This window comes from Erinaceus europaeus, chromosome 2, assembly GCF_950295315.1.
Source record: "Erinaceus europaeus chromosome 2, mEriEur2.1, whole genome shotgun sequence".
In the NCBI taxonomy this organism is placed as follows: Eukaryota; Metazoa; Chordata; class Mammalia; order Eulipotyphla; family Erinaceidae; genus Erinaceus; species Erinaceus europaeus.
In genome coordinates this window covers 107,512,448-107,535,460 of record NC_080163.1, presented here as the reverse complement: position 1 = coordinate 107,535,460, position 23,013 = coordinate 107,512,448, and the positions used below count along the sequence as shown (strand labels likewise).

General features: G+C 42.3%; 1 protein-coding gene across 4 annotated transcripts in view; it reads left to right on the top strand.

Annotated features, from left to right (window-relative positions):
- The first annotated feature begins 763 nt into the window (after nucleotides 1-763).
- ENPP6 (ectonucleotide pyrophosphatase/phosphodiesterase 6) overlaps nucleotides 764-23,013 on the top strand; it is a 112,689-nt gene continuing 90,439 nt past the window's right edge. For 2 of the 4 annotated variants that reach the window (XM_060184799.1, XM_060184802.1), the window contains exons 1-2: nucleotides 764-1,080; nucleotides 18,855-18,953. In XM_060184799.1, the coding sequence (XP_060040782.1) occupies nucleotides 840-1,080; nucleotides 18,855-18,953 (340 nt within the window). In that variant the 5' untranslated portion in view covers nucleotides 764-839. The remainder of the gene's footprint in view (nucleotides 1,081-18,854; nucleotides 18,954-23,013) is intronic. The other 2 variants (XM_060184788.1, XM_007534057.3) reach the window with 2 other exon arrangements.

Genomic DNA, 23,013 nt, shown 5'->3' with positions numbered 1-23,013 from the left:
ATCTTAATTTTTATTCTATTTATTTATTTATTGGATATAGACAGCCATAAATTGAGAGGGTGCCACCACCCAGTCCCTTCATTTTTTATCTAGAGAAAATATGCAAAAGAGACAGGCCGAGAGGAGAGACACCATACCACTTTTTCACCATCAGTGGAGCTCCCTCAGTGCCATGCATGCTGCTTCCAGGTGTTGCTCAAGCTCACACTCAGAAGGTTGAGCCCTCTACCATGTGACCTATCCTTTGGCCTCAATACTTTCTTTTCTAAGTGCTATAATGTCAGCTGTTTAAACTTGCACAAGCTTCATATATTGTCTCTATTGTTTATGCAACTGAGCTTAGAGGTGCTCTCTCCTATACTGCAAGTGAAGAAAAAAAAGTTTGCAGGCAAGTTTAAATTGGGCACTGGATGTGGGATAGCAGCAAATTAAAAGATGGCCCTTTTCCTTGTCTCCTCCCTTTGGTTAGTTCAGGGGCAAGGTTAGTGTTGCCTTCTGTCATGTTCTATAATCCCATCTCTCTGTGGGTGCCTGTATTTCTGAAACTGTTGCCCTAAATAATAAGGCTGTTTTTTCTCTCCCCTGGTGTTTATTCTGGCTTATTTGGGAACCTGGCTTCTCCAAGGCAGCCAGTGGGTATCTGGCCTTTCCAGTAAAGGGTAAATACAGATGTTTTAGTTAAGAGAGTGCTGTACCTTTAAATCCTGAAAGTGAACTTGGCTCAGGAAGGCCAGCAGTCAGGATCCAGCCCCTGAAGAGAGAATAGCTGCAGACTCCCCACCCTCAGTCTGTGAGGGGACAGCTGTGCCAGCAAGGCTCTGGCAAGCTCCTGAGAGAGTATGGCCATGAAACTCAGGGCACTCCTCCTGCTCCTGGGACTCTGTCCTGTGCTGCCAGCCTCCCCTCGCCGGAAGCTCCTGGTGTTTCTGCTGGATGGTTTTCGTTCAGACTATATCAGTGATGAGGCTCTGGAGTCATTGCCTGGTTTCAAAGAGATTGTGAACAAGGGAGTTAAAGTGGACTATCTGACCCCAGACTTCCCAAGTCTCTCCTATCCCAACTACTACACCCTCATGACTGGTAAGTACCAAACCTTTTAGGGAAGACTGGGGAGGGCTAGGCTTATCTAAATGACCAGGTTCCTTGACCCTTTGGGACATCAAGGATCAGCAAGAAATGTGTGTTCTGGGGCAACTCTATTTTTCCTTTTTTATCACTATGTTATCTTCCAAAAGTTGTTTCTGGACCTTTTTTAGATTCTTCATACAGAGAACAGGAAACTTGAACAGGTTATGTAAAAGGTGTTTATTCATTTTATAAACAGAAAATTCAGCTCACTCATATTTGTTAGTTTCAAGTTTAATTAATTCAACAGGTCCTTATGTGCCTGTACCAAGTACCCTGGGTCACCTTTTTTCTCCTGTTGTCATCTGTCATCCCAGAGGTGTTTTTACTTGTTTCTAACTAGTGAACCAGACTACAAGAGTCACACACAGGATTCCTGAGTCACTTAGGGGTGAGGGAGGTGGGAATTTTCAGGTCATATTCTGAAGTGTTATTTAGCAATGCCATCTGCCCCTTCTTTTTGCTTCTTGGGGGTCAGGAAAAATGCCATGGAGGAGAAACAATTACTGTGTAGCTCAGAGTCCCACTTTTAACATCTAGTGTCTGTGAAAAGACAAATCAAAACAAACAAACAAAAACCTCAAAACAAATATAGCTAATCTGGTTTGAGAAAGCTAGCTTTTGCTTCAAGGTGACCTTCTTCTGGTATTGCTCAAGCGGCCAGTGTAAACCCATGAACTTGAACACATCTGTGCCAAAGAAGGCCCACTCAGCTCCCACAGTTGGAATCTCAGCATCCAGTTTGTTTTCCAGTTAACCTGGGTGCAAGTCAGCACCAGAATGAATTTAACTACTAGGCAGGCTGTGAAGAATGCACTGTTATTGCTGTCTATGCCAGTCTTAGCTCTGTTCTTCAAGAACAGAGAATTATCATAAATTATCCTAGTGTGACAGGGATGTGACCTCTTGTATCTCATTATGGATCTTTGCAGAATATCAGAACCAAGGAATCTGTAAAACCAAAGCCCATGCCTCTGACTTCATGCACAAATATTGCATTCATGTGCACATAAAAATCCCATCCAAATAAAGGGGAGAGATACTTTGGAGAAGTAGAAATTAAGACATGGAAGGAGAAAAAAGAAAAAAATCCAGACCACACACAATCACAGAATTTGTTTCTCTGTGTGTGTGTGTGTGTGTGTGTGTGTGTTTTAAATTTCCCCAACAGACAAATGACCATCATTGTCTTAGCTTTAAAAAGGATGAACAAAAGTCCTCTGCCCTCACTTGGCACGCTTCTTGCTGAGCAGGGAAGCAGTTTTCAGGCTTCTGGGTGGCACATAGATGTCATTGTGTGTTGCAGGCTAACTGCAGCTCTATCTGGGGACTTTTGAATTGGCAGACCACCCCATGCCTATTGCTTTTCAGAGCTTTGCTGGGTGCCCCATTCACTTGTGTCCACGTGCAGCTTTTGCCATCCCAGTGGGAAAATGAACACAATATACTTTAGAACATCAGATTCCAGGGAGTCAAAAGGAACCATCACAACTGCCCCAGAGAAACCAAGCCAGTGACACGATCTTTTGTGGATCATCCTCTCGTTCCTGACACCATGGCACAGGGGTCATATACACACAGCCTCAGTCAGAGAGGTCCCTTATTTTCAGCCTGTGGGTGTCTTCAAGATCCTGTTCAAGAGCAGGGCAGCAGTCCCAAGGAGTGTTTGACACAGATCTCATGTTCAGTTTCAAACAGAGTCTAGCCGAGGTAGCCACAGAGCTCCATACACGAGGTGCCTGTGTGCTTGTATATGAGAAGTGCATTATCTGAACTGAGAAGCTACTTGATATTTATTGGGTGGGTGTGAGTTTTATTCATTCTCTGGAGTGAACATAAAGACTTGGGGCAAAAGACTAGTGAAATAATTAATTTGGATAATGTGCTGCTTAGTCTGAGCCTGGCCCCCACAGCTCTGTAGGCAGCTTTGGTGCTGTGGTCTCTTTCACTGTCTCTCTGCCTCTCTATATCTAAGAATAAAAATTAAATCTTGGGGAAGGATTTGGGGTTGGGAGCTGACAGACTATGAAGCCAGCCTCATCTTCACTGCCTTCAACCTGACCTGACTTGACTTTCTCTCCCTCTACTAGCCTACCTAGATTTTCACCTAAAGTTGAAAAATTCCTCCTTTTAATGTTTAAGGAAAGAGTGGGGCTTGAACTTATGTAGTTTGAATATTTGATAAACCAACGAAAGAATCATACTAGGTACTTCCAGTTATGCTGTTTCATTCAGAGTTCAGTGGATGGGGGAGGTTCCCCAAATTTATAACTGAAACCATGATCTCATTGCATTACATGAATTCTTACCCACCAGACAGAAAGTGCTAGGAGTCCTTTTTTTTTTGTTTTCCATGATGAGGAGAGAACTCTGATTGTGGAGGCTGAATAATTTTGAGGTTTTTGTTTTTAATTTTGAGTTCTTAAATGGGTCAGTATGAGAGTGCACAACTTTGAGTGAGTTCTAGCACTGCCATGGGCCTCGGTTTCCTCAGCTGTCGGGTCCTAAGCAGTTCAGCATGCCAGATGCTGTTACACAGACATGAAGGGAAATGGAGCTTTAGAGAATTAGAAAAAGTCCAGACAGTCCCCTCTTGGGAGGACTTCATATAGCAATGAAACAAATGACTGAAATTCTCGAGAGAGGAGAATTTTGTTGGAAGTCCCATGGAAATGAAATGAACAGTCATGGAATTTATAAAGGGCTATGGAAAACATCTATCCAAGTCACTGGCATGAAGCCTCTAGGAATAGTTTTTTTTATTTCCATCAAACTATATCCACATCAGGACAAATTAAAACAGATTTCAGTAGCAGTCCAGAAGAAGCATCAAATAATTGATTGGTGGGGACCTGTAGAGTATAACATGTGAGCTTAGCCAGGTGTGCCACCACCCAGCCCCGGTGGGGACGTGTTGAATCTTAAACCAGGGCCTTGTATCCAGGGAGCTGAAGAGAGATGCATCAAATACCTATTAATACTCAGAAATGTGACAAGAGATGAATTGTCCCTTAAAAATCCCCAACCCCAAGGACCTCAGCAAATATTTTAATAGAATGTCTTTAAGGAATGGTTAAATCAAAATGAAACCCTGAGAGTAGGACCCTCATCCAATGGGATTGAAAGAGACAGGGGGAATGATCCTGTGCAGAAAAAAAAAAAAAAACACTTGAGGACCCCAAGAGAAGGCTGCCATTTTTTAGTCAAGGAGCAAGGTTTCACCAGAACCAGACCTACCAACACCTTTATTATTTATTTATTTATTTATTTATTTATTTATTTATTTATTTATTTATTTATTTATTTTTGCCTCCAGGGTTATTGCTGGGGCTCAGTGCCTGCACCATGAATCCACTACACCTGGAGACCATTTTTTTCCCCTTTTGTTGCCCCTGCTGTTGTAGCCCTGTTTTGATTGTCATTGTCATTGCTGATGTCATTCGTTGTTGGATAGGATAGAGAGAAACCGAGAGAGGAGGGGAAGACAGAGAGGGGGAGAGAAAGACAGACACCTGCAGACCTGCTTCACCACCTGCGAAGCGACTCCCCTACAGATGGGGACCCGGGGGCTCAAACCCATATCCTTACCCCCATCCTTGCGCCCGTACCACATTTGCTCAACCCACTGCGCTACCGTCCGACCCCCTTCAACACCTTTATCTTGAACAGCCAGCTTCCAGAGCTGTAAGAAACAAATCCCTGCTCTCTAGTCACCCATCTTTAATACTTTGTTATGGTGATTCTGTCCAATGTACACACACAAAACCGGATTTCTCAATACAATGGAGAAAACCAGAGAGAAGAATTTACTTCTGGTTGGAGCACCATGTGAAGGAGAGATGGGTTCTGAACTCACTAAACATTCTCAAGTCTGCTGAATAACATTATATATTATTTTATAGTATAAAATTATACTATAAATATAATTTCTGAAGGGCTGTGTAAGAATCCACTTAATTTGTTCAGAATATAATCAGGGGAGTCAGGAAATGATCTCATGTGTATAGTACATCTATTATCATGTGTGAGGTCCTGGATTTCATCCTTGGCACCATCTGGGAGCACTGTGGATAGGAAGGAACTCCATGGAAGATAGACAGTACATTGAAGCTTCTCCTTGTTTCTTCTGTGGCCCATTTGGGTAGTGCACCTGCTTTGTCATGTGTGCAGCCCAGGTTCAAGTCCTATCCTCATCTCGTTGGAGGAAGTTTTGGTGCTGCTCTCTCTCTCTCTCTCTGTCTCTCTCTGTCTCTTTCTGTCTCTCTCTCTCTCTCTTTCTCTCTCTCTACCTCCCTTTCCCTCTCTTTCTCTCTCTCTCTCTCTATATATATATATGTATATATGTATACACACACACACACACACACACACACACATGAAAAAGTAGGCCCAGAGTGGTGAAGCGATAATAAGTGTATAGAATAAAAATTGAGTTTGGGAAGTGATTTGGTGTTGTCACACATGAGTTAGGCCCTGTTCATTCCCTAGCAAATCACAAAAAACAAAAAGCATAATCCGAGTGCTGATGCTCTGAGGATTCTTGTTGTTTTAAGTTTATTTCACTGTATATAATTTTGTAAAGTTATTCTCTCTTTGGGGATAAATTGACATTTGATTTAAAAGTAAACTTTTAAATTCATGGAAAAGCAGCAGTGAATTATTCAGCTTGGATCATGGGTAGGAGAAAGTGCCTTCAATGTTTCAAGCCAGCATAATTTAGCCTCCTTTTACTAAGGCTAATTAATGGCAATGCTTGATTGTAACTCTTGAATGCTTCTGGTGAAGAACTTGGGGACAGTGGCCCAGAAATGTCCTAAGCAGCAAGGAAGTCAGTCTAGAATTTAATCTTCATTGAAAAGAACCTGCTCTGAGATATGTACATGCTTAGGTGAACACGCAGTATGTTCGCACTCTGGTAATGTTTCAAGACTAGTGACTATGGTGCAGGAGGGTGAAAGAATGTCAGTAGTAGACTGTGGTTGGACAGCTCAGTAGTCATTCAGCAGTTAACAGATTGCAGCTCCAGTCCTTGAGTGCTGGGGGCGGGGGTCTGTTCATGGTACTTGGGACCTGGAGACAGAGTGATGCTCTGATTCTCTTTTGCTCCCCATCTCTCACAAATAAATATGAGAATAAATAAGTATTTCTAAAAATAAAATAAAGCAAAACAATAGCATACTACTGATCCTGTCCCTCCTTCATGCTAACCTTCCAGTATAATCTGCATTCACTCCCTTCTACTAAAATCCAACATTTTTATAGAATCAGTCCCATGCAGTCACCAAGCCCTCATCTGACCTCCCTTCTTACCACACCCCACTCCCAGTTTCTTCACCTCTCTGGGTATCTGGCCATCTCAGGATGCTCAAACTTGCTGTTCCTTCTGGCAGAACTGCTTTTCCCTCATATAGGCCTTAGGTTTGTTGTTTCATCCTCTTTCTTTCTTTCTTTCTTTCTTTCTTTCTTTCTTTCTTTCTTCCTTCCTTCCTTCCTTCCTTCCTTTTTTCCTCCTTCTTTCAGATCTAGTTTCTCCAGTCACTGTAGGAGATACACTTCTAACTGACCAAGCTGAAAAAGCCCCCTCATTCCATCCTTCTCCACTCTCTTCCACACTTTAGTTCTCATCCTTGCACCAAATGCTTGTTTCTCATCTTATCCAAATAAAAATTTTACAGTAAGGAAATACTTTAATACTGATGAAAGCATTCAGAGTTTCAGAAAACTTGGTGATTGTGCTTTTAAAATTTTTACTTCTTTTTATTTTGTTGGCTAGAAACAGAAAGGAATTGAGATGGAAAGGGAGGATAGAAAGAAGAGAGCAAGATAGACACCTACAGCACTGCTTCACTGCCTATGAAGTTTTCCCCCAGCAAGGGAGGACTGACTGGGGGCTTGAACCCAGGTCCATACACACGGTAACATGTGTGCTCAACTAGGTGCACACACACCTAGCCCCTGTGATTGTGATTTTGTTTTAGATGCTTCTGAGTTAACAGGGAACATGAAAACTGAAATTCTGCTTTGATATGATTGGTGTCCTTTTAAGAGTAGGAGCAGACCCACCCTACTAGGGAAAAAGAGAGAGAGGCAGGCTGGGAATATGGATCGACCAGTCAACGCCCATGTTCAGCGGGGCAATTACAGAAGCCAGACCTTCCACCCTCTGCATCCCACAATGACCTTGGGTCCATACTCCCAGAGGGATAAAGAATAGGAAAGCTATCAGGGGAGGATATGGGATACAGAGTTCTGGTAGTGGGAATTGTGTGGAGTTGTACCCCTCTTATCCTATGGTTTTGTTAATGTCGACTTTTTTAAATAAATTAAAAAATTTTAAAAAGAGTAGAAGCAGAGTCAGAGGAATATTAATTGGATTGGGGAAAGGGTGCTAAATCCTTCAGGTGTGTATTGGACAGTTAGAGAAACAATTTCCTTAAAAACAGACAAACAAAGGTAGGTGGGGATTCCACCCATAGAATGCAGTATGAGAGCGTTAAGACTTGTATTCCTGAGACCTAGTTTCTTCTACTTTTTCTTCTTCCTCTTCTTCTTCCTCCTCCTCCTCCTGCTTCTCCTTCTCCCTCTTCTTCCTCTTCTTCTCCTTTAGTATTTTATTTATTTATTGTTGGATAGTAGTAGGGAAAAATTGAGAGGGGAGGGGAGATAGAGAGGGAAAGAGACAGAGAGACACCTGCAGCCCTGCTTCACCACTTGTGAAACTTCCCCCCTACAGGTGGGGACCAGGGGCTTGAACCCAGGTCCTTGCACACTGTAGTATGTGCTTTTAACCAAGTGTGCCACCAGCTGGTCCCCAAGGCCCCAGTTTCAATCTCTGGTACCATGATATGCTAGAGCTGAGAGTAGCTCTGATCCCCACCTGCAGGGGAAAAGCTTCCCAAATGGTGAAGTAGGGCTGCAGATGTCTCTTTGTCTCTCTCCCTCTCTAGTTGCCCCCTCCCTTCTCAATGTCTAATAAATAAATAAATATTTATTTAAAGAAAGAAATATATAATTGAATAGAATACAACAACATGACTTTCTTTACCCCATTTCCAACCACATATTTGCATCTTCTTTGGAAGCTGCTGGCCACTTGTGTGGCCACTTTGTGGATTCATCTCAGGCGATTTCCTCTATGCACCTCAGAATAATTCCTAATCTTCAAATAAGAGATCACCAGGCTTTCTAAGATCTTGTTGGAATGAAAGATTGAAGAAGATTCTTTCCATCTCCTTGATTTTGTTGGAAGTCTGTCTGGATATTCTGCTTCTCTGGTTTGGGGATTTTCACATAGCATCAGGTTTGAAGCTCTCTAGGGAACTGCAAAGGAGGAATGATTCTTTGCAGGTAAATTCCGCATCAGGAGGGTTTGGTGGGGGAGAGGGTGGGGAGCTGTCGTTTGGAATCTGGATACACGAGCCTAGTGTCTTAGGCTAATTATGTTCTAAACATGAACTATATAGTCATGACCTCAGCTGATCTTTTTGTATCATTTTTTTTCATTTTTATTTTTTTAAACTTCTTTTTTTTATTCTGTTTTTTTATTTTTTTATTGTTTATTTGTTTGTTATTGGATAGAGAGGGAGAAATTGAGAGAGAAGGGGGAGATAGAGAGGAAGAGAGACAGAGAGAAACCTGCAGACCTGCCTCACCGCCTGTGAAGCGACTCCACCGCAGGTGGGAAGCCGGGGGCTTGAACCGGGATCCTAACTGGTCACTGTGCTTTGCGCCATGTGTGCTTAACCCGCTGCGCTACCGCCCAACTCCCTGAATTATTATTAACAACTTTATTGAAGTATAATTCACGACTATAAAATCCATCTGTTGCAAGTGGATTTTTAATATATTTCTGAGGTATATAATCATCTCCACAATATAATTTTATAATAGTTCTATCCCGCCCTATACCCACCCCCCACCTACATCTAGTTCTAGGCAACCACTGTCTACTCTGTCTTTATAGATTTGCTTTTTTTTTTTGAAACAACATATAGAAAAAACATAAAATATGTGTCCTTTTGTGTCTGACTCCTTTGACAAAACAACGCTTTTAAGGTTTATTCACTTTGTAACAGTATTATCATTTCTCTCTATTGGCAAGAAGTATTCCACTATAGGGATAGTCCACCTTTGGTTTATCTACTTCCAAGTTGATGAACACTTGGGTTGCTTTAGCTGTTATGAATAGTGCTGCCATAACCATTTGTGTCCAAGGGTTTTGTTGTTGTTGTTGTTGTTTGTCTGTGTACATACCCTGACATTTATCTTGTTAAAAATGTTTTTTATTATCTGTATTTATTTATTGGGTAGAGACAGCCAAAAATCAAGAGGAGAAGTGAGTGATAGAGACACAGAGAGACACCTGTAGCTCTGCTTCACTACTCATAAAGCTTTCCCCCTGCACGTAGGGACTGGAGACTCAAATCTGTATCCTGTGCACTGTAACATGTATGCTCAAACAGGTGCGCCACCACCCAACACCTTTTTTCCTTTTTCCTTTCCTTTTTCTTTCTTTCTTTCTTTCTTTTTTTTAATCTTTCTATTTATTGGACGGAGACTATCAGAAATCAAGAAAGAATGGGGAGATAGAGTGGGAGAGAGACAGAGAGACACCTGCAGACCTACATCACCACTTGTGAAGCTTTCCCCCTGTAGGTGGGAACCAGGGACTTGAACCCAGGTCCTTGCACACTGTAATATGTGCACTCAACCAGGTGCGCCACCACCCGGCCTCTCCCGACCCCCCCCCTTTTTTTTTTAACCCAAACACTGGTCAGCTCTGGCTTATGGTGATTCAGGGGATGTAACCTGGGACTTTGCTGCCTCAGGCATGAGTCTCTCTTTGCATAACCATTATTATATCTACCCCCAGTACCCTGACATTTCTCTTGAGTAGATACCTAGAAGTGGAATTGCTAGGTTATATGGTAATTCTGTGTATAACATTTTGAGAAATGTCAATGTTTTTCAATATGTTGACACCATTTTACATTCTCACCTCAGTGTACGAGGGTTCTCTACATTCCAGTTCTCTACATCTTTGATAACTTGTCTTTATTTCTTACAGTCATCCTAGTAGGCATACAGTGGCGTTTTATTGTGGTTTTGACTTGCATTGGTGACTAAAGACACCCAGTACCATGTGTTTACTGGCTCTTTGTTAACTTCCTTGGAGAAATGTATTATCAATTTCTCCTATTCATTTTTAAACACCAGTTGTATTTTTATTATTAGTTGTAAACAATCTCTCTATATACATTTGGATATATATATATTCCTTATGGTATATTTGACTCCTAAATGCTGGTTTGTCTTTTCACTTTTTAAAAATATTATCTTTATTTATTTGTTAAAAAGAGATAGCCAGAAATCAAGAGGGAAGGAGGTGATAGAGAGACAGAGACAGAAAGAAACCTGCTTCACCACTCTCAAAGCTTTCCCCCCTCCAGGTGGGAACCAGAGGCTCCAACCCAGATCCTTGCATATCTTAACATGTGCGTTTAATAGGTGCACCACCACCTGGCCCCTGTGTTTTCATTTTTTTTAAACATCTTTTCTAAAAAATATTTTATATATTTACTGAATAAATATAGAAAGAAATTGAGAAGGGGCTAGAGAAGGAAAAAAAGATAGACACCGGAAACACTACTCCACTTCTTGTGAAGTTTTCCCCCTTCAGGAGGGCATTGGGGCTTGAACCTGGATCCTTGCACATGATAAGTGTATTCAACCAGTTGCTCTACTACCCAGCTCCTTTTCACTTTCTTGATTGAGGTCTTGAAGTGCAAAAACATTTAACATAGATGAAATTTTAGTTTTTTTCCCTTCCTCTGTGTTTTTCATTTAAGGTCTAAGAAGTAGCTGCTTAGGGGCCAGGTGATGGCACACCTGGTTAAGTGCGTACATTACAGAGCACAAGGACCTGGGTTAAAGCCCCTAGTTCCCACCTGCAGGGGAAAAGCTTTACAAGTGGTGAAGCAGGCCTTCAGGTGTCTCTCTGTCTCTCTCCTTCTCTATTTTCCCCTCTCAATTTCTCTCTGTCTCTATCCAATAATAATAAATAAATCAATATATTTTTTTAAAGAAGTAACTGCTTAACCCAAAACAATGAAGACTTACCCCTGTGTTTTCTTCTGTAAGTTTTATATGTTTAGCTTTTATGATAGGCTGGTGACCCATTTGGTGGTTTTTTGTGTGTGGAGTGAGGTAGTTATCTCAGCACCATTTGGTGATTCATTCCTTGATCACTGATTTTTCTTAACATTTTTTTTATTGAATATCATTTGACCATAAATGTTAGAGTTCATTCCTGGGTTTTCACTTTTTTGTTTTAGAGAATTCTTATTAAAATGTTTTTATTAGTGATTTAATAAGGATCTACAAAATTATAGGATAACAAGGGCATAATTTCACACTGCTCCCACCACTAGAGCTCTGTGTCCCCATTACTGCCACTGGAAACTTCCATGGTTCTCCCAATTCCACAGATACAGATTGACTATTATTTATATAACTATCTATATTTATAAATGTTTTCCCTTTTTTCTGTGGTCCTGCCTTCTTTCCTCCTCCTCCTCCTCCTCCTTCTTCTTCTACCAAAGCACTGCTCAGCTTTGGTTTATGGTGGTACAGGGAATTGAACCTGGGACTTTAGAGTCTCAGGCATGAGAGTCTCTCTGCATAACCATTATGCTATCTAACCCTGCACCCTTCTCTTCTAAGTCACACCTATACCTACTACAACTACTGAATGTCCTTGTTTTTTTCCTCTTCTCTCTCTGGGTCTAATGGAATTGGAGTTCAGAGCCCTCTGATCATCTTCCCCTAACATTTCTCCCCCCTCTGGGAATATGAACCAAAGTTCTTTATAGGTTCAGAAGGTGGGAATTCTGGCTTCTACAATTGCTTCTCCAATGGATTGGGCAATGACAAGTAGATCCATACTCCCAGTCTGTTTCTTTATTTTCTTTATTATTATTTTTTTTATTTTATTTAAGAAAACCATAGGGTAGGAGGGGTACAACTCCACACAATTCCCACCACCCAATCTCCATATCCCACCTCCTCTCCTGATAGCTTTCCCACTCTACTCTCTATCCCTCTGGGAGCATGGACCCAGGGTCATTGTGGGTTGTAGAAGGTGGAAGGTCTGGCTTCTGTAATTGCCGCCCTGTTTCTATCTTTCCCTAGTCTGGTAAGTCTCTGGAGATGTGAGGTTCTAGATCATGTGCCCAGAGAAGCCAGGAAGGAGTCATAGTAGCATCTGCAACTTGGTAGCTGAAAGGTGGTAATATATAAAGCAGGGTGAAGTGTTTAATATACAGAAACCAAACAGTAGGAGTAGAGCAGATGAGATTAGGGATCCTGGGATGGAAAGAAGCTAGGAAGTCTATTTAAGGTATATTCCTAGGAGACTGTGACTTCTGTAATTTTTGCCTAAGTTTGGAATCAAACATGCAGGTAGACTAAAAATCTTGTTTGGAAAGATGTAGTCAGAGTTGAAAATAGAACTAGAAAGCTGCATCAAGGCAGAGAGTAGCTCCCAAATTTGAAGAAAGTATATAAATACTTTCTATATCTGTTTACCCCATCCATCTGACCCAGGACCCCTATGTATTCACATTTAGCACAGGAGCCTGTGTAACCTCTGAGTCCCTGTCAGTCTGAGTTCACAGTCCACGGTCACAGCTGGAAACATTCTAGGCTGCACTAATTTCAGAACCAGTGTTCCTTAAGTGGCTGAGTCAGATGACCCAGCCTCTCTTTGGAGAGTGGGGTGATCCCTACCATTGCTAGTTCACAGTAAGGGTATGGTCCTGAAGAAGCCCGCTAAAGGACTTATGATGACATTCCCAATGGATGTGACCAGTGATGGTGGAGAGAGTAATATATTAGAGGTCTAGGCCCATCATATCTATGTGGGAATCCAAGGATTCCCTGACTAAGCTCCCAGAAGATGTTGTGATCTGCGGTTAACAAAGAAGTCCATCATTAAGTGAACCAGTCTCTTGCCCTTATCCAGTTTTTGTAGTCCTTTCTTTATCAGATGACCTTAGACTCTCTCCCAGTTGCTAAAATGCTGAGTGTCATTTTTTTGTATTTTTTGTAACTAGTATTAGGTTCATGGGGTCCGGCCACAAGGTAGGGAGTAAGTAGACCTAGGGCTTAGTGTGGTCTAAGTCATGGGTTCTCGATTTTATTCCATTGTTCCATATTCCTATCCTCATGCCAGGACCACAATGTCAGTATACTACAGTTTTGTACAACGTCTTGAAATTGACATGTGTAATCCACCCCACTTTATACTTTTAAAGATCTTTATTTATTTATTGGCTAGAAAGAGAAAAACAGAGAAAAAATATTTATTGGATAGAAACAGAGAAAAGCTGCAGGAAACACTGTTTCACCACTCATCAAGCTTCCCCTCTGCAGGTGGAGTCTGGATATTTGCACAAGGTAACATGTGGGCTCAACAGAGTACACCACCACCTGCCCCCCTCCCACTTGGTATTTCTTTCTGAACATTGTTTTAGGCTATTTTGAGTAATTTTATTTCCTAAGTTTCAGGATGATCTTGTCAAATTCTGGGGAAAAAACAGCTAGGATTTTTCTTTAAAAATTCTTTATCGGGAGATTAATGGTTTACAGTTGACAGTAAAATACAATAATTTTGGGGGGGGCTGGGTGGTAGCACAGTGGGTTAAGCGCATGTGGCACAAAGTGCTAGGATGGCATAAGGATCCCAGTTCAAGCCCCTGGCTCCCCACCTGTGGGGGAGTCACTCACAGGCAGTGAAGCAGGTCTGCAGATGTCTATCTTTCTTTCCCCTTCTCTGTCTTCCCCTCCTCTCTAGATTTCTCTCTGTCCTGTCCAACAACAAAAGACGTCAACGACAACAATAATAACCACAACAAGGCTACAACAACAAGGGCAACAAAAGGGGGAAAAATTGCCTCCAAGAGCAGTGGATTCCATTGGTCATTTGGCATTTGACCAGGCTGCCTCCAGTTGGTGGAGTCAGAATCTGAAAAGACAATAGGTGGACTGTGTCCCTGCAACACTTCTTTTGTTTTCTTCCTTTGCTAAAAGCCATCAGATTCATCACCACGCTGGGAACACAATGAATGTTTCCCAAATGTCTGTGGTAAATCAAGCCATGCTTACTGGTGACCACTTTCAAATATGATTTCAGTCAACTCCCAGAACACCCTATCATGTGGGCAGACCTACCCCGTTTTTACAGACAAGGATACTAAGACTGGGAAATATTAAACTGCATGTTCAGGATCACAGAGCCCTCAAATGGCACAACTAAGAGTTCCAAATTTTGTGCTCCTCCCATATCATACGGACCCTTACTTCCCTGTTTTCAAGGAAGTGGTCTTGGAACAGCATGTCCCCTGCAGTCTCATGCATGTCTCTCAGATGGTAAACTTCGAGTTGCCGGGACACACAGACACCCCCAGAGCATGAATCACTGCCTTTCTAGGCTACTTCCAGACTCAGCAACCTCATGGGCTACCATGTTTGTTTTAAAATGTCCTTTGTGCATCTCAGTGGACTATTCCAACAATGAGCGCCTCTGGGGTTGAGTATAAATCAGAGGATTGAGCTGTAGACACTGAGTACTTATCTCAAATGGCTCAGGCTGAACAGTTGTGAGAAATGGTTTCAACAGGCTTCTTTTGATATGCCACAGCTGGATAGTGACCCAGACCACAGAATTACAGCTCCCAACAAATTGCTTCTAACGCTATTGAGCTGGGGGGAGGGGGCTGAGGGAGGGCATGGCAACCCCAAGGAGGGCAGAGTCCCAGCTCACCCTCCGTTCCCCTCCAATGTTTTCCTGCTTAGTGAAAACTCAATGAATGCAGCAACATATGCTTAAGTTACTTGGTAACAGCTGTATTCTACAAACTCAGCCAGTCTTCTTTGAAAACCCTTCTCTTTCCCCATAGCCCCCGCTCTTAAAAGAAAGGGAATTTTTGTCTATGAGATCTCTCAGTGGATGAAAAATCCATAGGAGGCCAGGGAGATATCTTAGTGTTAGAACACTGGACTTGCATACGTGACGTCCTAAGTTCTATCCCCAGCACCACATATGCCAAGGATAAGCAGTGCTCTGGCCTCTCTTTCATATATATATTTTAGTATATAGTGGTGCCAGTGATTGAATGCAACTTCTGGGGCCTCAAGCATGAATGTTCCATATCCCCAACTCAAAAACAGACTCACCCGCCCCCCAGCACCGCTCAGCTCTGGCTGATGGTGGTATGGGAGATTGAACCTAGGACTATCTGTTTGTATAACCATTATGCTATCTCCCCTGTCCAGAATTTTTTTTTTAATAAAGGAAAAATTCAATGGCATAGATCACTAAGTTCTCGCATTCTGTCACTCTCTTCTGTGTAGTGCCAGTTCACATCTCGTTCAGAACACAAGGCAGAAATGAACACAATTAAGTATTTCACAAACTGTTAACTAGCACAAGAAGCCTAATGTAAAGGCTCCTAATGTAAAGCTTTCTGGGTTTACCTTTGTGCTGAATTCTATATTGGTGAGTAATCCAGGGCTCTGATGGTTGAAAACGGCCTATTTCACAGTCGCAAGAGATTTTTCAGTTTGGGAGTCAAAGTCATTTATCACTGAGTGTCTGGAAAAGTTCTCAGAAACTATGACTCCCTGGCCAGCGTGGTGTGAGGTCTGTGGTATCCTATTTTAGCCTAGTTTCCACTTCCAGGTGGTTTTGTGGTCAGCAGGAGAATAGAAATTTCTTAACAATATGAAGTAGAAAAGTAATACTTCTGCCAAAATAAGATTACCTGGTCTTTTCCTTAAGTTGTTTCTTTTTTTTTTTTTTCATGGCTAAAAGTGACTGCACTTTTTCTCTTCACTTAGATTCCTTCCTCTCCATATTCACACATCACCTTCTTTTGATACACATGGTATTGTAGCCTATGGGTTAGTAACTTCTGTGATCCTTGAAAATAGTTGTATGAGGACAGCATCAGATTGGATACAAGAGAGATGGGTTCTAGTCCTGGTTCTGACAATGTCCCAACTCACACAAAGTATTTCTGAGTCCAAATTTGTCTTCTGTAAATGATGAAGAGGTTGGGAGTCCTGAGGAGTGAATTCAAATGTTAATTAGGAAGGTGGGTCATTTTTCTGAACTAGTGTCATGGTCACTCCTGGCCTGCTTGCCCTGAAAATGCCTGACTTTGGCTCAATCAAAGGAAAAGGCAAGGTCATCACTTAGACTTTTGGGCCACCCATTTGGAACCAAACCAGCACTGCATCTTCGATTCGCATTTGAAACCAAGTTGAGTTTTCAAAACTTGCATTTTTCAGTTAAGAATCAACACTGTGATATATTTTTAAAGGGAAAAATGACCCAAATCAAGGGCTGGAAGCTGGAATGTGGGGTGGAGGGGTTTGGGATTGGAACCTGGGCCTGCAAATTCTATTTAAAATCACACACATCCTTTACTATCAGTTTCCCTGAGGAACAAAGCTTAATTCTTTTGAGGAACTACTAGTAGACACCATCCCCCCTCTTGCTTTACCCTGATACGAAATCACAGCAGTGAAGGGAGGGAAGAAATCCGAGTCAGAACCATGAGGAATTATTTATTCTATCAACTTGAGTGTTTTCCCAGCATCAGCTCCACAGGCAGAGCTGCATGGGTCCAAGTCTCAACCTGGGTAATAGCCAGACAGGCCCAGTGGCCACCCTGGTGGGACCAAATGGAAAATTCAGGAATTTTAAAAGAATGGCAAATGCATTTGTTGGCATCATCACCTTAGCTGACATTTTGATTCCTATCAATCTCTCTAGATATAGTTGACTTCAGATTTTGAGGCCAGAAGCTGACATCTGCCTGGAAACCAGAAGTTTTCCTATCACATAAGGTAACAAGGGAGACACAAATAAAAATAAGTGGTGACCAGGGAGATAGCATAGTAGTTATGCAAATAATAATTTTCGTACACACGGCCTCAAGGTTCCAGGTTTAATCCATGTAGCTACAGTAGGTCAGATAAATGATGTTCCAGTAAAGCTGTGAACAAAACCAGGGAGAGAGCTCCACATCACGGCATAGAACTTGCATGCCTACAGCCTGCAAGTACTCCAAGTTTAATTCCTGGTAATGTCATATGATTAAGCTGAGTGGTATGTTCTCTCTCTCCCCCCCCCCATTCTTTCTCTTATAATAAATAATTTTTTAAAAAATAGAGGATTGCAAAAATTAAAAAAAAAAAATCATATTCTTGGGACCAAGAGTTCAAACACAAATCCCATGCTTATTTGTGGACTGACATCTTTCTTCAGAAGTGTATCCACCATTTCATTGGCATGCATCATCCTGTGTCTTTCCACATAGAACTGCTTCTTTCTTGTAGCTAAGTGATTTCTAAAGTTTCAGATCTCTGGAACTATTTTGCATTAGTGTTTACAGGTGTCTTCTCTGGAAGTCTGTTTATATCTTCCATGGGATGCCCAGCCAAGATTCCAAAAGGAGATACCTGGCAATCACCTAGGAATATGGACTGGTGAGGCCAGGATCACAGACGTCTCAGCTTCCTTAAATGAGCCACAACTACAACATCTTTTTAATCAGCATGCTCTTTGTATTAAAGAATATTTTCCTCAGGGTAATGTCTATACTCCCAGTTCTGGGACAGCCCTTGGTTCTTTTCTTCATTAAATGTTTACTTGTAGAGCATCTGCCTTGGGGATAGGATAGGGCGATGCCATTTACTCACTCACTTATAAAGTATCCAGTGCCTTCCATAAACTCACAGAGCCACCACTCCAGGTACCAGAGAAAAGAAAAAAGCAGAGTGTTATGTCTACTCTCACAGAACTTACATTCCTGTGAAGTCAAAAATAGAGCATTGAAAAAACAAATGGGCAGTTGGTAATCAAGTCTAAGGAAGACATTAAAGCAGACAAAGAGCACTGAGGGTAAAAGGTCACTTTACCTAGAGTGGTCCATCTGGAAATGCCATTTGGCAATCTGGACTGTGAATAGGGACTTAAAGAAAGTAAGGGGGGGCAAGGTGGTCGTGCACCCAGTTAAATGCACATAGTATTAAGCGTAAGGACCTGAGCAAGGATCCAGGTTTGAGCCCCCGCACCCCACCTGCAGGAGGACGGTTCACAATTTATGAAGTAGATGTCTCTCCCCCTCCACCTCCCCTCCCCTTTCAATTTCTCTGCTCTATGCAATAAAATGGGGGACTAAATAGCTTTTAGGAGCACTGTGTGCTGGCACTAAGCCCCAGCAATAACCCTGGAGGCAAAAAAAAGAAAGAAAGAAAGAAAGAAAGAAAGAAAGAAAGAAAGAAAGAAAGAAAGAAAGAAAGAAAGGGAGGAAAGGAAGGAAGGAAGGAAGGAAGGAAGGAAGGAAGGAAGGAAGGAAGGAAGATAAGGGGAACTGGCCTGGGTGACAGCAAAGTCTTCTAGATAGAGGGAGAAACAAGGATGGAAGCTTGTAGGCCAGCATTTAAGTGGGGAGAGCAGCATATGAGGTCTTAGGAGGTGAGACAGCAGAAAAATGTCCCCCTCAGGCCTCTCCTCTACAGACTCACCTGCTGTTGCCTGAACCCACATACTTGTTGTAGCACTGGCATCAAAAACCTACCAGAATTTAGGCTGATCCTAACCTTGACTGAGCTTACTTCTACTGTGCAGACACTTCCGGATGTCCCTCCTCTCTCTCCAGGTCCTGATGGAGCTGGAGTTCAGAGCCCTCTCATCCACTTCCTCCCATCACTTCTCCCCCACTGGGAGTATGGATCAAAATGGTTTGGGGGTGCAGAAGGTAGGAAGTCTGGTTTCTGTAATTACTTCACCACTGGACATGAGCATTGGCAGTTCGATCCATACCCTCAGCCTGTTTCTCTTTTTTCTTAATTTTTTAAATTATCTTTATTTATTGATTGAATAGAGACAGTCAGAAATAGAGAGAGAAGGGAGGGATAGAGAGCATGAGAGACAGAGAGACACCTGCAGCACTGTTTCACCACTTGTGAAGCTTTCCCCCTGCAGGTGGGGACTGGGGACTCGAACCCAGGGCCTTGCACATTGTAACATGTGCGCTCAGCCAGGTGTGCCACCACCCAGCCCCCGGCTCCAGTCTGTTTCTGTCTTTCCCTAGTGGTCCAGACCTCTGGAGAAGCAAGGTTCCAGGACACATTGGTGAGGTTGTCTGTCCAGACAAGTCAGGATGGAATCATGGTAGCATCTGCAACTTGGTGTCTGGAAGTTGGCATATAACGGATATAAACTGAGACAAAATAGTTAATGAACAGGAACTGAAAAGTAGAAGCAGAGCAGATGAGATTAGGGATCTTAGGGTGGAAGGGAGCTGGGAAATGCATTTTAGGCAAGTTTCTAGGGGCCCACAACTATGCTTGGTTTTGCTCGAGTTTGATAACTAACATAAAGTTGGATAAAAATATTGTCTGACCGGGAGTCGGGCAGAAGCACAACAGGTTAAGCACAGGTGGTACTAAGCACAAGGACCTGCGTAAGGATCCCAGTTGAGCCTTCAGCTCCCCACCTGCAGGGGAGTCACTTCATAAGTAGTGAAGCAGGTCTGCAGGTGTCTATCTTTCTCTCCCCCTCTCTGTCTTCCCCTCCTCTCTCCATTTCTCTCTGTCCTGTCCAGCAACAATGACATCAATAACAACAATAATAACTACAACAATAAAGCAACAAGGGCAACAAAAGGGGATAAATAAATATTATATATATATATATATATATATATATATATATATATATATATATGTTGTCTGAGAAAATGGTGTCAGAGTAGAGAAAAGAGTTAGGAAGTTGGAGTAAGGCAGAGAGTAGCTCCCATTCTAGAAAAAAATTCTATGAATAAAATTATTTACCTCCGTCCACCCAATCCCTCTTGGTCTGAGTTCGCAGCTCAGCACAAGCTGCACTCATTTCAGGACCAGTCTTCCTTGAGTGGCAGGACAGGATACCCCAACCTCCCTCCGGAGACTGGGGCTCCCTACCATTGCTGCTTTATGGTGAGGACAATGTCCTGGAGAGGCCTGAAAGAGGGCTTAAGATGATATTCCTGATGGAAGTGACCAATGGTGATGGAGAGAGGGATCCATTAGAGGTCTAAGCCTGTAATATTTGCATAGGAATCCAAGGATTCCCTGAGTAGGGCCCTGGATGATGAGGTGGTGTGATATTGACAAAGAGGGCCATTATTAAGGAAGCCTGCCTGGAGCCAGCCCCAGCAGGTTATTAGGGTTAGCCTGGAGGAGGAGGGGTGTAGGCGAAGAATGAAGAATGAGAGACCAGTGAGTTGATGCTGAATCAAGCTCAAGCAGACGTCTCTGTCTTACTTAAACAGAACTTTATTTTTATAGTCTCATAAGGCTTAGATCATTAAAACAAAAGTCACCAAGGTATTGATTATTAAAACAAAAATCACCAAGGCTTTGATTATTGAAACAAAAATCACCAAGTAAGAACAGCACAGGTAGGGAACACCTCCTGCTTTGTGGAACATTCACATTCCAGGGGCACTTTCCACCCTAGAGATCACCGTTTCCGTGTCTTTTGTTTTTCCTGTACCTGTGTGCTAGGCAAATATCCTATTGATTAAGATTAATATTCTACCTGTATGTTTATGCCATTCTCTTGGCCCTATGCATCAGAAGACAATGGTTTATAGAAAGTTCAAGCTTGTTATGTTTCTAGGGGCCTTAAACAAATTGAGCAGCCCATTTTTCACAAAATCTGTTCCATTGTTTGATCAAGGAGTTTTGTTATGTTCTGTTCCAAGTTAAACTCTCTAGCTAGAATCCATCTTCTGTGTATGCTCACTATGTGACCTGGGTTCTCGTGTACTATTCCTGCATAAGGAAGTGGGAGCATAGTGGCGGATGGTAGATTAAAAGGCCCATTGTATCTAGGCAGGTACCATAACTTTCCATTAATTATTTATGTTATATAAGGTGGCCCCTCCACTGTGGGAACTACCAATCTTTCTCTATATTTTAGGAGGAATACTAAAGGAAGTGGTATAGATAAAGGGGAAAACATTTTTTCCTATTGGGAAAATTCTGAAAAATTCTGAAAAATTCTGCATTACTGCTATTGCTTGTTCCATTATGATCAATCTTACAGAGTGCAGTGCAGGTTTTGTCATTATTTTTGTCATCTGGTCAGGCTCTGAGCCTTGGCCATAGGTAAATATTATTAAGACCACACAGAGCTTAATCCCAAGCCCTATATATGGTAAAAGGTGAGATGGTTTCAGTTTGGCCTGGAGAGTCCAGCCATGCTGAACTTCCTGCAAAGCTGGTACCCTGTCAAGCAGCTCACATGGCGGCGCCTGCGCCAGAAGCCAGTCTCTTGCAGAGGAGAATGTTCTTTGCTGATATTTATCATACTATTTTTTCTCTATAATTTCTTTATTGGGGGATTAATGGTTTATAGTTGACAGTAAAATACAATAGTGTGTACATATGTAACATCTCTCAGTTTTCCACAATTCAACCCCCACTAGGTCCTCCTCTGCCTTCATGTTCCAGGACCTGAACCCTCCCCCCCCACACACACCCGAGTGTCTTTTACTTTGGTGCACTACACCAACTCACTATTTTCAGTAGGGATGAAAAGCCTATAACAGAGAACTTATAAATGTCACCTAAATAGAGAGAAATCAAGACTCAGACTGCACCTCTTTTCTTTCTTTTAATTTTAACTTTTTTAACCAGAGTCCAACAAAGGTATGACTTTAGGTGATTCAGGGGACTGAATCTGGGGTCTCCATTTTGGAAAAAGTTAGTATGTCTGTTTTAGTTATATTCCGAGGATCCCATGACTTTACTAATTTTTGCCTGAGCCTTACAGTTAACATGCAGATGGGCTAAAGGTGTTGTCTGGGGAGATGGTGTCAGAATTGGACATAAGAGTAGAAAGCTGGATCAGGGAAGAGAGTAGCTCCCAAATATGGGAAAAGTATATAAATACCGTTAACTGTAAACCCCATTGGTCTGATCTGGGTTCATTATCAGCACAGAAGCCTGTGTAACCTCTGCATCCCTGTAGGTCTGAGCTTGTACTCCATGGTTATAGCTAGGAACATTCTAGGCTGCACTCATACTAGGACCCATATTCCTGGAGTGGCAGAGTATGCTGGCCCAGTCTCCCTTCAGAGAGTGGAGCAGTCCCTACCAATGTTGATCCACATTAAGGGCAAAGTCCTGTAGAGTCCCATAAGATGGTCAACAATGTTGTTCCTGATGGAGATGATCAGTGATGGTGGAGAGAGGGATCTGTTAGAGGTCTAGGTCCATTATGTCTATTGGGAATCCCAGGATACCCTGACTGGGGCCCTGGGCCACAACCACTTTTGCATGAAGGGAAAAAGCTTTACTGCCCTTCTGAACTCCACATTGGAGTTCAGAGTGTATATTACTCAAGCCAACCTCTATGTCTTCAAAGGATGTTCACTTTTATATAGGTGCAGTGGAAAAAGACTGGGAAATTACATTTGGGGGCAAGTAGAGGGAGGGAGGCTAAGGCCCCTAGATTTTCTTCCCTTCAGGACTATTTCCTCCTAGAGAGAAAAAAGAATTCTTAGATAGTCTTGACCGTTGTCACTGCTTTAAGAAGGCAAGGTCATCAGGATCAGGGGTGGGGTTGGGAGTATCCAAGATGTCTTTTTGTTTCTGGATTGATTGGGTTTGAGCTTTTAACTTTTTTTTGCTTTCTAAAGAATTCCTAATAACAGTTACAGTTGTCCTCTCCCTTGCCTAGGGGTCAAGCCTGATTGCCTGCTGGTTTTCACAAAAAGTAAACTTTCTTTTAGTCTGAGGTGGGCAGGTGGGGGACTTTTTGGTATT